The sequence below is a fragment of the Mus caroli genome, unplaced genomic scaffold, assembly GCF_978045245.1.
Source record: "Mus caroli unplaced genomic scaffold, Mus_caroli_1 scaffold_17, whole genome shotgun sequence".
Lineage (NCBI taxonomy): Eukaryota > Metazoa > Chordata > Mammalia > Rodentia > Muridae > Mus > Mus caroli.
Genome location: NW_028227272.1, coordinates 42,136,695 through 42,154,738, shown reverse-complemented (window position 1 = coordinate 42,154,738; position 18,044 = coordinate 42,136,695). Strand labels below are relative to the sequence as shown.

Sequence of the window (18,044 nt, the reverse complement as noted above, 5' to 3'; positions counted from 1 at the left end):
ACTTCCTCTTTAGAACAAGAAAGTTAAGTATCAAAATAACCATTACTGTATTTGTTAAAAAATTTTTAGGTAGGCCTGCTGGCTTAAAACAAGTAACTCCAGCTAACTGGGAGCCTATGGCAGAAAGAATAAGTTTAAGTTTCTCTGAGCTACATTCATAGCAAGTTTTAGGCCAACAAGGGAAACCTAGTCAGACGCTGTCTGGCTACTGAGAGAGACAAGCAGCTCAGCAATGAAGCTCTTGCCTAGCACCCTAAGCGACAGGTTCCGCCTTCAATTCCCAATACAAAACCAAACACCAACCATATTACCTTGCCATCTGCCACTACAAATCTGAGGCACAACAGACAAAATAAACAACATGTTGTGAAGCAACAACACAATTTGTAAGATTTCTTCTCAGTCATACTTCCAAAAATTAGAAAATCAAAAGGATAAATGCCTTGGCCAGTGAACCATCACTCCCAAATTACAAAGCATATTTTACTTTCTTATTCTTTAAGTTCCAGGTAATAAATCCCCAAAGATACAGTGACTAACACACACACACACACACACACACACAAAGGCCTTAAATTAGTAATTTATGTAGGGAACCACACGGGGGTTGGGGGAGGGGGAGAGAACTGATTGAATGATGGATGGATGGATGGATGGAAAAAAACAGCAACACATATATTAAAACTAAAACCAATACAAGGAACATTTATATGATCCCTACATTAAAATGAAATAGAAATTAAGAAAGCAATCCATATCTTCATTTGTTAAAAAAAGAAAAGTAGCTGGGCAGTGGTGGAGCATAGCTTTAACCCCAGCACTTAGGAGGCAAAAATAGGTAGATCTCTTAAGTTCTACTAAGTGAGTTTCAAAACAGCCAGGGCTACAGAGAAAAACCCTGTATTCGGAAAAAAAAGAAAAAAAAAAGAAAAAGAAAAACAGCAAGCATTCTGTTTTTTTTCATAGCATTTCAAACAATCATATAAAAATATAAAGCAGATGCAATCAATCTGAGAAAAGGGCTGAAACGTCTGTGCAAATGTACCAGCACAAGAGCTTCACCCAATCATACTTAGGTTTACCCACACAAACTTAAAACGGTTTTTCAAAATGTCACCATTTTGGCTGATACTAAAGTACACAGTGAAACCTCTAAAAACAGAATTTTAGAAGTTACTACCAGTAATTTAAGAAAGGAAACAATAAAATGGGTTAGAATAAACTACAAAATGTAATAGTAATATAACATCAGCAAAGGCTCCTCTCACAAATCGTCCTTGTAAGCGTTTACTGTCAGTGCACTTACACTAGTACTTTTACTGCAGTTCATAAGTTACAAGCCTGATTACCTGAATTCTATCTGCTGGGCCCACACCACGGAACAAGAGAACCAACTACCCCAAGGTATCCACCACATTTCTACATCCTTGCCTTGATATACACACATTCATATACACACACCCAAAATAAATAAACAAATACAATTTAAAATTTAAGTATAGGCAAAAAACTAGGGTCACTGACTTTAGAAACGTTAAGTAATACCTTGCTTTCCAGTGTAATCTCCTTAACTGCTTCAGTAACTCCTGTAATACCTGTTTAGAATTCAGCAGAAAAAAATAACTAAAATTAAGCCGCAAACATTCCAGTTATGTGAATAAAACATTTAAATGCTTACAACACTGAAACAGGCATATTTCGACAGAATCTTTACAAATGAACTTTTCCAAACAATCCAAAGGTACCTCCCAAAATATGCCTCAAAAATTCTAATTTAGAAATGTATTATATTACCATGACTTGGTCCATTTTCTATTCTTCATTTGATTTTTTTTTCACAACACACACTACAATCAAGAGACTATATGATTTCTGTTTACAGTTTAATTAGACCTGCATCAAAATTAGGTTTTGGTTTTGTTGACACACACTATTTGCTTCAAAAACATTGGCCATCTGAATGTAGTAAGACCACACCACACTCTTACAGACCTTTTACTTCACCAAGAATGTCTACATTTTATCTGTACAAATTCCATCTGTAAAAGAGAGTAACATTTTCTCCCTATGAAGAAATGAAGTTGACAGACAGACTTTGGTTAACTATTTTAACTGTATCACTCAGTGGTACATCCTCAGAAGTCCCTGTCACAGAAAGGTATAATGCAGATAAGCAGCAGCACTACACCACAGTCCTGCATAGCGATTCAATCCCACGCACCCATCAGTCCTCAAAAGGACAGTTTAACAGGATGGGACACTCAGTAAGAAACTCAGGACCTAATATTACAACAGATTTAAAGTCCTAAATTCAAAATGCATTTAGCTCCCAATCAATGCAGCGTATTTTCTTACTCTAAAGTCGGCATGCCTTTAACAGTCCTAAACCAAAGGGTTATGAGCTCACCTTCACAAATGGAAGATGGCACCCTCCAAAGACCAGCATTACAAGTCTTTATTTCATAGCACTTTGGCTATCATCCTACAATAGATATGATCAATCAAGACGGTAAAACCCAAATCTATCAATCAAACTAAAAATACAGAATTATTTACTGGACATAAAAAGAAACCTCATCAATCTGCCAAAATATAGTAATGTATCAGTCAAAATATAATAATGTAGTAGTGTCCCATTACACCCAACCCCAGGCACTTGCTGGAGAAGCCTCTCTCTGCAGTGGGAAACAGTCATGCAGAGATTCCTGATGGTCAAAAGGGCTAAGACTAAGTGACTACTAGGTAGGTGCTCAGCCCTCAGTATGACTCTTTATCCCCAAAGCTTAGGGAACGTCAGTGAAGAAGTGGTAGAAAGAAAGGAGAAGCTGGTGGGTTGGGAAGGAATGCTGAGGGGTGCTGTATTCTGACATGACATGGACAATGCACTCATGATCTCACAGCAACTCTCTGCTTATCTGCACAAGACTTACATCAGATTTAAGCCAATTAAGCTTACATCATGGATGGGGAAGGTACTCATGAGGTTCCACCCCAAGTGAGTACCACTGGTGTTGATGGCTGCTCAGGGCGGTAGATAAAGATTTGTGTTTGTTTTGCAGGCAGGCACCACTGGTGGATTGCCCAAGCTCTGGTGGTTGGTCCCACATCAATGTACATGTAGCGTACATTAATTCAACTCAGTGAAATCATTTAAAAAGAAAACAAAGGAGGGGCTGCTTAGAGGTTAAGTGCACTGGTTGCTCTTCCAGAGGATGGAGGTTAGGTTCCCAGCACACATGGTAAATAAGAACTGTTTCTAACTCCTGTTTTAGGAAATCCTATACTCTTTCTTCTGGCCTCCCCAGGCACTCCACTGTGTGCACCCGATGCAGACATACATATTGATAAGACATCACACACATAAAAACAATAAGGACATGAGAACTTTTTTAAAAGGACATAAAGTGAGAGGGGTAACCAAGGATATGAACAAGGTATACTAGACATATATGTAAATTGTCAAAAAGATAATTTTTAAAATATTCTTAATTTTAAAAGTATAGCACACCTGACAAAGCAAAAGAAAGCTCAAATGTTTATAAATAGTCACACTCCAGACTTGTGATGTTCTATTCTGTCAATCTGGTTAGTGTTGGGTTAGCTAGCTAGCTGGTCAAAAACTAGTCCAAAGGTTGCAGTGGAGGTACTTTTTCTAAGAGACTTGGAATAAATATTAAAACCAGTATTAAATAAAGCAAATCGTCTTTCAAAAAGTAGGTAAACTGCATCCAATCAAGTAAAGGAGAGAAAAGGAAATGAAAGCCAATAAATAACTGCCTGCAGTATCAACCGCTCTTTGGTGCTCCAGCCTGTTGGGGCATACCCTGCAAAGTTCAACTGTCATATAAACCAATTCCTTAAAATATATCTACTTATATTACAGTGTAGCAGTGATCCTCAAAGGACGAGCACTGGAGAATTAAAATTTCCACATGAGATCCTATCCTGGGAGAGAGTAGGATTTAAGTCCTGGCTATAGAGGAAGAGGGAGAGTATTCACTTAGGCCTGACAATTTATGTCCTAGCTAAATCTACATTACATTTCCTGAACTTTCCTCATCTTTTCTGTAAAATCATAGCATCACTGAAGAGAAGGAAGAGATCTTTTCTATTTCAGGTCTAGTCAAAACTGTAAATAAATCCATTCCTATGTCCCGTGGTTTTCCTCTCGCATGACAGAAACCTCCATTTCTCCTGTCATACCTATCCTTCCAGCACACCCCTATTGGTTCTGCGCCTCTAAAGAACTGACCAATACAGAGGCTAATTAATAGGAAAAAACAACAATGAAACCTGGATGAGGTGAAGCAAGGCAAACTGGCCTTAGTTGGGAGTACTGCCTTATCCTGAGATACAGTTCAAAGTTTTAATTCTTTAAGTATCTCCAATGAAGATAAGAATTAATTACATGCATTTAATAAGCTGAAAAGCAATATTATTGCTATTTCCCACAGAGGAAAAAATGGTGCTACTTGTTCTGTATCTTTAAGTAAACATTTTTTAGCAGTCAACATTTTGTAGAATTTTGCCAGTCAAGCACACTAACACCTACTTAGCTCTGTGCATTAGGATCCTATATGTAGGTTCAAAGTTTAGGATAGTGTTTCTAAAATAAAATGCAACTAAAAAATACAGTACCTCTCCAGCTTTTCAGAGAAACTACACTATAAATAATCATTTTAGTCAGTCACCAGGCTATTTACTACCAGCATGCTACCTTTATCTTCCAACCTTGAGAAAATTAGTGAAGAGTATTGAAAATTCTCTGAAGGATCGGGGGCTCGGGGTACGGGAAGCATGACAACATGAAACAGACGGGGAAGAATGACTGATGGAATGGGTTTAGAATGATGCTGAGCCTACCACTTCCTCTAGACTTTAGCACAAGAGATTCAGAGCAAATGCATGTGCCGTCAGGACTTTGCATGGATTTATTTTCTCTTCTATTTAGAAATAGTGAAAATAAGTGACTATTTCACGCTGTAACTGAAGCCGCAGATGCTACCTTTTCTTTTTTGACTTTGGGGACAAAATTGTAACTTATGTATCCCTTTTAAAATTTTAAATCAAGCCTGTTATAAAAAGATTGTAAAAAACATTAAAATAGTTTAAACTAAATACGTGCTATTCTGTACACTTCTCACCTGTGTTGTGATATGTATCTACCCATCCCCCATCACCATCATCTTCTTCAATGATAGCTTCCAATTCATCCGAATACTCCATCTGTTTACACCGTTTGTAGCATGGAACTGTTAAAACAAACAAACAAATTACTAATATATAACCCACTAATAATAAATCCATTAGAAAAAGAAGGCGTCTATCTTAAAAAGAAAAAACTCAATATTAAGTAAACCTTTCCCTCCCAATGAGACTGATAATTTAAGAGTTACACTCAGCCCACAGACACATCATTATCTAGCCCCATTCATTAATCCTTCCCCAGTCTGTTGTATCAGAAGACAAGTAAAAAGGCTCTGGTGTGAGCTGTCTGTCTTCCTTTACCATGATCTGTGAGGAACAGCTGGCTGAAGCCAGATGATGGTGCTCAGTTCCAAGCTGATGAATAATATTCACACTAATGGCTCTAGTCTCAGAATAGCAAACACCACCTGTCACACTGAAAGGTGGTAGAGGTGACCTCTGGAATGCAAAGCTAAAGTAACTGTTAAAGTGAATTTCATATTTAAGTTCCAATTATTTACCAAGGATAAACAGATTAAAATTCAATAACCTGCTAAATTTTACTTTAATAACGGTGCCAAATGTTTATAAAGATGTATTAATTAATGAGTACTATTATTTCATAAACCTATAATTATCGATAACATGTGGTATAAACATTATGCTCAAGACATCATCATTAATTTCCTGATTAAACAACCAGGATATAAATTATCAACCTTAAAAATATATACAGCATAGGAAGAATGTCTGGATATTTTGCTTGTGTTTTTGGTACTGTACATCAAACACAGGGCTTTGAGCCGAGTAAGAGCCAGCATTCTGCCTTTTTAACCACTGAAATTGAATTGGAATCTAATCACTGGAGACTATGTGATCTCCTTAGGTCTCCTTATATAGCTCAGGCTGGCCTTGCACTTACCATGCAGTCCAGATAGCATTCTTTCATCCCTATATGCAAGAAAAAGCACACAGGCATGTGCCTGCAAAACTGCTACTTGTTACATATTATCTGCCTTCCAAGTTTAGGTTAAAATACAACAGAAGTCAATATATTGTTACATGGTTATTTTAAGACCATCACAATCTTCTAATGTTTTAAAAATTAACTTCATAAATAAGATGACTTCTATTTTAAAAGGGTTGTGCCTGTGGGTAAACTTTTGATGGCACAGTGGATAATAAAATCTTTAAATTTAAGATTTTATATGTCAAAGGTAAAATCAATTTCATGTTCCATAAAAATTTACATCTAAAGATTAAAATCAAACAGCTAAGTATATTGTGATTATGAAATCAACTTAGAAAAAACTATTAAGAGGAATCTAAGTTTTCCTGAGGACTTCTTCCATACAATGACAATTAGATCTTTTTGATAAAAAGAACTAAAAAGGAAGAAATAAAAACCAGAAAACATTACTGGGATAAAAAACCCAACTCTTCATGAAATTTTCATCTGCAAGAAGCCTAACTTCAGACACAAATTAGAATCAATAAATATAAATGGGATTTTGTTATTTCAATATACTATGCAGGGCTGGAGAGAGCAGTTAAGAACACTGACTGCTCTTCTGAAGGTCCTGAGTTCAATTCCCAGCAACCACATGGTGGCTCACAACCATCTGTAACGAGATCTGACTCCCTTTTCTGGAGTGTCTGAAGACAGCTACAGTGTACTTATGTATAATAAATAAATCTTTAAAAAAACATATGTATACTATGCAAAATTTACTAATGAATACAGTGATATAATTCTTACCATTTTTGGTTACCAAAAATTGTTTGTCTGTCGGTAGATATGCCTTCACTTTCAATTCTTCCCCTGTAGCCCTTTAAAAACAGTGGGAAACACAAAAATACAAAATATTGTAAAAGTCAAATGTGTAACAGACAATATCACATGAAAATCTATCAAGGATGTACTTCTGTGGAAATTGTTTTAGCACTGCTAGGCAAGTCTGCCATTAAGTAAGGGCACAGAAAAGCATATACTAACATGAGTAAAATATATTGGGAGACTCAGACAGAAGGAATTTGTATTTAACATTAAGCTAAAATGGTAGAATAATAGAACTAGGAAACTATTAGACTTGGTTCTAAACAACAACAAAAAATTGCAGGTCTTTCATAATGCATCCCATCATATAACCTCTCAGACTGCCAATACCAAAGTACTGATCATTTGAGATAAGGGCAAGAGATGGGAAAAGCTGTATGCTAATACATACAACGTAGACAATCAGCAAGTTCCCTTATGCCCTAGAAGTGGGGATGGGCTGGGGAAGGTAAGGGCCTAGTGATAAAACCTATCGCTGTGTGCAGTGACTATACACTAAAAACTTAGAAAGTCCCTCTGCCTACTATGTCTAAAACTGAAACTAAAAGACAAAAGGTATTGAATCAAAGATGGTAGTACTGAAAATAATGCTTAATAGCAAACAAAATCCTGTTGCAGCATGTAATTACAGGACCTCCAGCTCCAACACGAGCTATTATTAATTATCAATACAGTCTTTAAAAGGTTACTGTTACTGCTATTCCCGTCTTATAAATAACAAAACTGAAGTTGAAAGCGTCAGAGTGCTCACAATCAGTAAAAGAGGCTGGAAGAGCTGGGATCAAGTCAAGTGACTGTAGGTTCTTCTTCAACCACTTCTACTATGAGTCAGGAGCAACTGTAGTGATTCTGAGTGCTCTGCACCCCTCTCAGTCTGCTGTGCACCATCTACTAGACCTGGCCAGGACGGAGCTGGCATGTGGTGCCTTCACAAGTATCAACACAAGACTTGTAAGTTACGTTGCCTTTTCAAGCTTCTTCAATTTAAACCCCACAGAATTGAGAATAATATAAAGCCAGGAATATTATTTATAAACCTTATGATCATCTTTCAATGAACTCAGCTATCAGATTCAACACCAGTGCCTAAGTTGTAAGGGAAGCAGAGTCAGGACCACCATGGCTTACATACACAAACATATTAGCATGTAAATATTTGCTTCTGGGACTCCTTTAAAATAAATATTCCTTGGTCCCAGCAATTCGGACAAAAGTGTAGGCTCTGGCATGGAGTATGACTGGGTTCTCAGTTACAGTTTAATTATTTCAACAATCACAATTTATAAAAGTGAAGCTGACAAGGTTTATCTCAGTGGCTAAGGGTGCTTGCAACCATCTGAGTTCAATCTTTGGCATCCATGAGGGAGAAGAAGGGAAATGACTCCCACATATTATCCTGTGACCTCCACATGCATGCTCTAGCATGCTGCACACACACACACACACACACACACACCACACACACAGTAGTTTTTTAAAAGTCTGTAAATACAGTAATCTTAACTACTAATACCTGTCAAAAGATATTGCCTATTTATACACAGCTCCTCCTCACCGTGCTAAACTTGCAACACTTTAACTACCTGGGTAATTTAAGGCAAAAACAACAAAAGACCTTTAATAAAGAAATATGGGTCTATCATAGTAAAGAAAAGTCAAATAAGTTATTTGGTTCAAATAAGTGTTACCTTATTTCTAATGTGTATAAATACACACCAGGACCTAATTATAGCAAGAAATTTAGAACATACTAAATCAGAGAGCATCTACAGATTTTTATATTTTAGGGCAAAAATACAGACATGTGCACATATAAGTAAATGAAGCTGACAATATGTCATTTCTTGGTACATAAGAATTTATGCCCTATAAGATACACAGCAAATGTAAAAATCAATGACAACTATTTCAGGTACATGTTAAAAACAAAAATGAAAGGAACTAAAACAGGTTACAAATGAAAGAATTTTCTAACTTTGGTTTAAAATAATTCAGGTGATTAAATTCTTTAGCTAAAAAGAAAACTGGAACGAACTACAACCTTGTCATCCTAGAATCCAATAATTAGAACTGTATCTTCCAAGTATAACTGAAAACGCATGAAACTCAAGAAGACTGAAAAACATCATTAACAAGAAGATACAGCATATTAAAACATCCCTACAACATACACATGAAACTAGCTTATTATGTACAGACAACTGTGACCCAAACACAACAGGTCAGCCAACACTGAAATAAGATTTTAGAAAAAACCCATCTGTTAGTACTAAAAAGTAATAAACTTTCATTCATTATAAAGCATATTTATGTTAAATTACTTTGGTATTTAAGAATAATGCTATTGAAAAATTCTTTCTAATTCTTTATGGGCCTAATCCCAGACAATTTTCAAAGCAGGACATTCACCTGTGATGTTTAAGTTCAGGTATTATATCTTAAAAAACATAAGCTCCATAAAATCTCTGCATTCATCACAAAAATGTTCAAATTTATTAAACTCTTAATCATATTTTTAAAAGAACCACAGATCAGATTTAAGAAAAACAAAGAAAATACTAGCAAAGGAAGTTAAGTGGATTTGAGTATGTCTACACTTTGTGCTAAAAGAACAAAGTAAAATACATGACACCTACCCTCCTCCACCCCTCACCCTTTATTTTCCTTGGGGGTTCACTGTTTCAGGAGAAGAACCTAGTGAAGAAGGCTAAGCTAGCTCATCTTCCGACTTTTCATGTGTTAATCACTTTACAAACTGCCTGTAATCCTAAGGCTCAGCAGTGTTCCAATTTTCACTCAACATTACTTACCATTGCCATGTTGGACAGTGGTGGACTAAGTGATCTCCAGCTGCCACAAACTATGCAGGGATTGCAAGGAATATGGAAAAAGCGGAAAAGATACATTGAACATCACTGAATACAGTATGGCAAAATACCAAACTGATCACCCTGGGTAACTCTGAGACTCAATAATCAATTAAAATGAAAATAGCCCAAAACTTGCTTTATCAAGCTGAAGAATTACAATTAGTTAACTTAAAAAAGTTTTGTTTAGCACCTATAAAAACCTCAATTTTGAAAGAAAAACACTGCTATCATTTTGTTTTGTGTTCTGTGTATCCCTGGCTGTCCTGGAACTCACTTTGTAGAGAGACTGGCCTATCAGCTGACTCTGTGTCCCAGTGAGGCACCATCACAACCGGCAGGCAAACACTTATCTTTAATTCAATTTTCATCATCAAATCATGTTTCAAACCTTAAATTTGAAACCTTGAAATTGCCGGAAGGCAAGGGAACGAACATCAAGTGTCAAAATCTATCTTGCAATTCAATAGAGTCCTGTTAAGGACTGGAAACTCAAGGAAGATGTTTAAAGATACAGATATAGGTCTAATGTCAACCTATTTCATTACAGTGGAGGTTTCTTCTTCCTCCTGTGGTATTTCTTAGCTCTATCCATTAATTTATTTATTTATTCACTTTACATCCAGATCTCTTATCACTTTACTCCCCCTCTCACAGTCCCTCCTCCCACATCCCATTCCCTTCTCCTCTGAGAAGGGGGAGGACCCCTGGGGACCAACCCACCCTAGCACATCAAGTCACTTCAGGACTCGGCACATCCTGCTTTGCCTGCATGTGCATGTCTTTGCATTCCTGGTGTCCATCGGGGTCAGAAAAAGGCATGAGGTCCTCTAGAACTGAAGTTAACTGATGGTTGTGCGCCATCATGTGGTTGCTGCAAACCACACTCAGGTTTTCTGCACTATCTAGTGATCTTTTAACACTGAGGCACCTCTTTAGCCCTCTATTTTTTAAGAAACCTTTTTTAATTTTTTGGTGGTATCAACCCTGGGGCATATTAAACAAGCATTCTGTGTCTCTCCCAACCCTGGACCAATATTGAAAGAGAGCTTTATTATATTCTTAAAAGGACTCATTAAAAAAAATTATGGGGGTTTGAGAGATGGCTCAGCCGTTAAGAGCACTGACTGCTCTTCCAGAGGTCCTGAGTTCAAATCCCAGCAACCACATGGTGGCTCAAAACCATCTGTAATAGGACCTGATGCCCTCTTCTGGTGTGTCTGAAGGCAGCTATAGTATACTTATATATACATAAAATAAATAAATCTTTTTTAAAAAACCAATTATACTATAGTAACAAACAACATGAGATGGGGGGGGGGAGAGAAACTTAAGTTCTAACAAACTAAGAAAGTATTTGTAAAATCAGATCTGGGGTCCAGGCTGGCTTTCCAGCAGCAAACCTGATCGCACACACATGTAATCCCAGTACTTCTGAGGTGGAAGCAGAAGGACCAAAGAGTTCAAGGGCCTTGTCAGCCACCCGGTACATTCCAGATTGGCCTGGGATACATGAGACCCGTGCAAAAAATTTCTAGAGGGAAACATATAGAGGGAGAGGAGGAGGAGAAAAAGGAAAGAGCTAATGGATTCCTTGGGCTTTCTGAGCAGGCTGACCATTACATCAGCTTTCATTTTTTATCACAAATAAAAATTAGACTCAGGGAAAAACAATTTAATATTTGAAAATGTTCTAGTTCACATGAATATAAGGTAATCTGGCTGAAGAATACTAAACTGGCTTACCTTTAAATGCAGAAAACAAGAGTCCACTAAGCAGAGCGACATTGTAACCACTGGAAAGACTTGAAAATGCTTTCCCAATTGCCTCTATTTCACAACAGTTCTAACTTAAAACTATTATTTGTGGGTTATTACACAGCACAAAATTAGGAGACTTTTCATATTCTCAATACCTTTTGAAAAAGTCTATCTATCCAAAAGTCCATTTTCAATTGAGAGAGTAAAATTCAGCTGTATAAGCACTCAGAAAATAGCTAGCCTACTTAAGATGCTATATCACCAAAGTTAAGATATTGCAACTTTATTCCAAACATAAACTTTTTCTTCTTTCATTTAATGCATTTGGGGGTTACCACAACCAAGTGTTGCTTTTTTAGCTGTGTGATTGTCAGAAATTTAACACATCAGAGTAACAAATTAACAAAATGCAAGCCAAAGAGATTATTAAAAATGAAAATTCTTTAATTATATTGTCTTCAAATCATAAGACATTAATTTTATCTAGTGGTCCCTTGATAGTAACTATTTAAATATAACAAAACATTATGAAATAAAACTGAAAAAAGAAACCCACAGAACTGCACCAACAATTAGCACATGTGGATGTCTGTCCTCATTAGCAAAAGCCATTATTACTAGTTTCAAAACTCAAGTGAAATAACTTATTAGAGTCAAATTAACAATTGTTTATAGTAGTTTTCTCATAGTAGAAATTCTTCTGTGGTGTTTCTCAATACACAATACTGGTTAGTACTCGATCTAACAAGCTACATCCAATATTTGCATTTTAGCAGACACTATTCCTCAACTGACCTTTAATTAATTTATCACTATTTAAATTCGTTAGGCCAGCATGTGCTTGTCCCCAACAGATACAGTATCATGCTGCCTCTCTTGAAACAAAAATATTTCCACGTTTCTCAATGAAGACAAAGAGAGCTGGAAACTTGTGGGTAAGAGCGAGAAATAAGAAGAAACAAATTAACAACTCAATTCAGTATGTAGTATTTATCCCAAGCAAATCATACCTTCTCATTGTCTTCCCTCAGGCTCATTCTAATTTAGTTCAATCCTTTAATTAAGTTCTATCTAAGCCTAGCATTACAGCTTTGTATCAAATTAAGCTAATTTTGCCTTAGTTCTTTTTTTTTTTTAAGGGAAAATTCATACTTCATGAGGCTATTAATTTATTCACATTAGGATGAATTTTTGTTTGAAAACAGATTGATTCTATAGCACTGCAGCCAACAATTAGTTATATTCACACAGTAAAGATAGAGCAAAATATGCAAGCACAGCATATGATTATCTTTGCTCTTGATTTCAGGTAATTAAAAATCCACAGCTAAACAATGCCTGTTCAGGAAGAAAATTAATGAGACCCTTAAGAACAAAACTGACTTTTAATTGGCATTGAACAGATTACAATCATGACATCTAAAGCAAAGTAAGTGCTTTCAAAGAATTTCCCTTCCAAGCCCCTCATTTTACAGAGGGGTAAACATGATGCCTAGACCTATATAGCTAGCAGATTAGACAGATGGTTCTAAAAAGTACATTCCTTAGGCTCTTTCCACAACACCCCAGGTCTTTATTAAGAATAAAGGCAATTTAAAAATATAAAAAAAACAAGTCCAATCAGTACAGCAGGCCATTATTAGGCCTCCAATGAACTGAACTGCAGATAGTAGCGCCATAACTGGATACTGCTTTAAAGTCTTAGTTTATAGCGAGACCCAGTGCCTCATCATGCAACACAGCTCATTTTATGTTTCCTCTTTTTTCCAGGTGGAAGAGGCTTTATTGGGAGAGAAAAGGTGGCAGCCGAAAGAGATGAGGTAGAGAAAAGAGAAAGAGAGAAAGGGGGGAGGGAGAGAGAGAGGTAGTGGAAGAAAGAAGGGGGGGAAAAGCTCGTTTTATGTTTCGATCAAAACAAGGAATATGACTCTACTGCTAATGAATAATAATAAAACTGAAGATCAATTTTAAATAAATCTGTTGCTTTTAGTAAGAGCAAGTAAGCAAGTGTTCATTCATAAAATTTATCCCCTGGGATTAATCTGTCTGGGGATGAACTATCTATATGAATGAGATAACAATACAAACTTTTGAGCAAATAAAATGAAGTGACATTCAAAATATTGCTCTATGCGAAAAGTTTAAAAAGTACAGGGAGCAGGTAAAATCTCCATAGCTCTAACAGTACTTAACTGTCAACACAATTTGTTTAAAAGACAAAGTGAAAACATGGTAAAATACTCAGTGTCAACTATGTAAAATTAAGCTAAATGACAGGAGAAAAAAATCACAATCAAAGTTTTAACACAATATCATAAAATATACATTTGGTCTAAACAGAGCCAAAACAGCAAATGCCAGAGCCAGGGCACATCCTCACAGCAATAAAAGATAAGTAAACACAACTATCTATTCATCTCCCTTTCCCAACTGTCACTTCCACAAAGAGTTCAACTACAAAGAAATATGAGAAGCAGAAAAATGAAAAGATGTTCTATATCATCTGCTAAGGGACGTAGAAATTCTCTTAACCTAATTATTATAGTTACCTAAATGTAATTTACTAAAAAAAAAAAAAAAAGTCAAGATGTTTTCTAACAAAGAGGAAAAGGCACTAGTCTAAAACAATTGTAAAAATATAAAGGCTTTAGGGTATCTTCAACACTCACCTCTTCTGGGGTGATTACACCCGTTTCCTTAAATTTTGATTCCTAAAGAGGGCAGAAAGAATAAAAGTATTAGACCATGTTCACATTCAACTAAAAAATGTCTTAGGGACAAATATTTGCCCCTCCTGGACAATGAAGAATATACTATGAAACTAACAAAACACTAAAACCTAAATATACTGTGTATAATAACACTAGTCCTTGCTAACAAAGACAAATGTATAATGTAGATGAATGACAAGAAATCACTTGCAGTATAATTTAATCAGTACAGTTTTTAAAAAGCATGCTAATATTTAGATCAGAGCGGCCCTTGTTGGGGAACAAGTCATTTTGCAGCACTCTATCACAGACAATGATTAAATAAACTGATATATTAAAAGCCAGCAGGAGAAATCATTTAGTACTTCATATTTTCCATTATTCTCATCACCATCATAACTTTCTTCTTTTGTTTTGATTTATTTTCTTCTGGATTGGGTTTTGTTACTGAGGCCAAGCTGGTGTGTAACTGAAAAGCTTCCTGCCTCAGGCTCCAGAACATTCTAGGCACTGTATCACTACCACCAGCTTCATTAAACTTTTAACAGTATTTTCTCCTCCGAAGCAACAATGCTATTAACTAATTTTTGTTCCACAATTTTACTTACAAGATTTTTGTGGTACAGTCTACAACATAAGACATCCATTTGTGAATATTATTTATTCAACAAATATTTACCATTATATGACAGTACAATTTGAGACAATGTGCTACATGCCTGAAAAATAAATCAAACTGATCTTTATAGCATGAAGAAGAAAAAAAAAAAAAACTGGTAGGGGAGAGGTGGTATAAAAATAACTCCTTGGCTAAGGGTTCAACTTAGCACCTCCAGAACCCAATGGAATTTTGATTGGCTTGATCTTGTACAGGTAATGACTGGCACTCTGAGTTTGAGTGTATCAGTCTCTTTCAAAGCCTGATACTTTGAAAGCAGTCCTCCTAGCCTCTAGCAGATGACTGCTGCTAGGAGAAGATAAGTCTCTTTTCTTCAAGTTTTGGTCTTTGGTAGGTTGTCCATTCTCCAGTGGGTGACCCTATGCCCACACACACCTAGGCAGCAGTGACTGTGCTCAGAGAATTAAAAAGAAAACATTAAGTGGGCAGAGGTATATGCTGGGGGTGATCTGGAAGAAATTGGAGGCGGGGAGGGAGAGATGGATATAACCAAAATACAATGTACACATTTATGAAATTCTCAAGAAATAAGAACAAAATATATTATAAATAAATAAAGGATAGAAAAAAGACTAAAACCATAAGGCTGTTTGGAGTAAAAGGATTGCTGGCCAAGGGAGGAAAAAAAAAATTCTAGAAGCAAAAGTCTGCTTGATTGTGTACTAAGGAGGGAGGCTACGCCGTGGTACTCACACGTTAGAGGAGACTAGGACTTGTAGTAACCAGAGACCCTTCAAGATCACTCTAAGGATTTCGGCTTTACTACAAGGCTGCCGCCTAAACAAAGCCATCTCTAACCCTTCACTTCCTAACAAAGGTTCATCTCTTTCTGGGTTGTCTCTCTGTCTCTCTTTCCCTTCCCTCATCTAGGGAGATCTATGAGGATTCTCTTTACAGGAGTGACAGAAGTCACCAGGAGGGGCCGTTAATTCTCTTTTATACTAAAAACATATGCCACACATTGCCTCCAGGAAGATCGGCAAAACACTTTAACCTCAGAACTTGGGAAGCAGAAGAAGGTGGGTCTCTAAGAATTCAAGGTTAGTCTGAGCTACAAAGTGCGGTCCAAACCATCTAAGTCTACACAGTGTGTGTGTGTGTGTGTGTGTGTGTGTGTGTGTGTGTGTGTGTGTATTTTTTGATTCCTCAAGAACCATTCTACAAGTTCAACAAAATGCAAGTGCTATACAAGATAGCCATTTCATATTTAATTGAGAAGCGTTTTGCTCATCTCTCCCTCAGACTAAAAGTTAAATTGATGGCACATTATTAAAACACTGTGAATCTACACAGATACAATATTCTGGAAGTATAACATATAAAAGAAGCATTTGATGTCAGTGTAGAAATTATTTTCCAATTCTTAAGTAAAAGAGTAAATCTTAACTTGACTGTCACAGTAAACATATAAAACAACAAAAGAAGATTCTCTTTGCAATTGTTCCAGATTCTTCAAACTTGATCCAAAAGTGTATTATTTTCAAAAGTATTTTATTTTACTTTATGTTTTGGTATTTTTCAAGACAGGGTTTCTCTGTGTAGCACTGGCTGTCCTGGAACTCACTTTGTAGACCAGGCTGGCTTCGAACTCAGAAATACGCCTGCCTCTACCTCCCAAGAGCTGGGATTAAAGGCGTGCACCACCACCGCCTGGCCCAAAAGTATTTTAGAAATAATTATTGAAAAGCATTCCCCCCTTGCCAAGGAAAGATCGAACAGCCTACTCTGCCCATCAGCAGATTTCACCCCTGCACTAAGATTGGTAAAATTCTAACTGAAAGCTAAGTACAGAACAAAAACTACGCAAAATTATCTGTTTCTCATTTACTGCTTGCTTTTTACAAAGCAAAATCAAGTTACCTACCGTATGTAGCCTAGAAGGTGTAAGAAAGCTCTGAACGAAGCCCTGAAAATTTACTTTTGAAAGCAAGTAATCCAGTCTGTGCTAACAGCTAACTTATCACAACTTTCACCTAAAAATGTCAATAGTGTTTCCAATCTATACAATATACAATCGGTTGTGCTGAACTGTTGCTGTAGGATCACCAAAGTCCAAGATTAATAATCACTTACGGCTACCTTAAAGGCTTGGGAAACTTCAAGTTTCGCTCTAGTTCAGCTCAGAGTTACTAACATGTTACAGTTTACTATGTTCCTCTGAAACCTAAGGAAGTTGGGAGTTAGATCACCCGAAAAGCAAAACTTCCTATGAAACTTGGAAGGAAACGTGGCATGCTGTTTAGCCACCAAGCTGTCATCTTTTCAAAGGTTAACCCAGTCTACCTGTTTAAAAGACTATGGATGTCAGAACGTTCGTACCTCTGCTCCGCACCACCTAGCCGTGCACCCCAAGGCGGCACTGATCGGTGGAGACAGCAGGCACCCAGCTTCACTCTAGTGGAAGCGGGGAAGCCAGCAAGCTTTGGGACTGGCCCAGGAGCCCAAGGCAAGAGGCAGCACCCGGCCGCGCGACTCGCCCCTCCACCTTCTACACCCCGTCCACGCTGGGGACCGGGACTTGGGCAACCAGGGCAGAGCAAGCCAGACCCTCCCCGCTTACCTTGAGGACCGGGGTCAGGTACTCGGCCACTTCCAGAGCCTTTCCCTTCACCGTGTTGATCACATTCTGCATCCTGGGGCTGGAGCAGCGATGGGACACGGAGGGACTGTCGCAATCCGGGCCACAGGGGAGTCAAAAACTGCCCCGGACGTGCCCGAGTGGCATCGAACCTCGCAGCGGCACCGGCCCGGCCGGGGGGGAGGGGCGGTGACACGCGGAGGCCCGGCCCAGCTGTCACCTGGCCGCCGCCGCAGAGGGCCCAAGCCGGCTGAGCGAGAGGCGGGTGCGCGCGCAGCCCCCGGCCTTCTCCAAGCTGTCTCTCGTCCCCGGAGCTCCACTCAACACCCCTTCCGGCTTCCCCTTCCTCTTCTCACACTCTCCCAACAGCCCCGCCGCCACCTAAAGCCTCACGTGACTCGACTCTCCCGGGACACGTGACAAA

General features: G+C 37.7%; 1 protein-coding gene across 1 annotated transcript in view; it reads right to left on the bottom strand.

The window, feature by feature from the left end:
- The window catches only part of Atg3 (autophagy related 3), a 29,218-nt gene extending 11,192 nt beyond the window's left edge, over positions 1-18,026 (bottom strand). Inside the window, exons 1-6 of the mRNA XM_021184720.2 lie at positions 17,603-18,026; positions 14,322-14,363; positions 9,835-9,884; positions 6,947-7,017; positions 5,145-5,252; positions 1,546-1,595 (exon numbers count right to left, since the gene is read on the bottom strand). Coding sequence (XP_021040379.1) covers positions 1,546-1,595; positions 5,145-5,252; positions 6,947-7,017; positions 9,835-9,884; positions 14,322-14,363; positions 17,603-17,674 — 393 coding nt within the window. The 5' untranslated portion in view covers positions 17,675-18,026. The remainder of the gene's footprint in view (positions 1-1,545; positions 1,596-5,144; positions 5,253-6,946; positions 7,018-9,834; positions 9,885-14,321; positions 14,364-17,602) is intronic.
- Between the last annotated feature and the right edge of the window lie 18 nt (positions 18,027-18,044).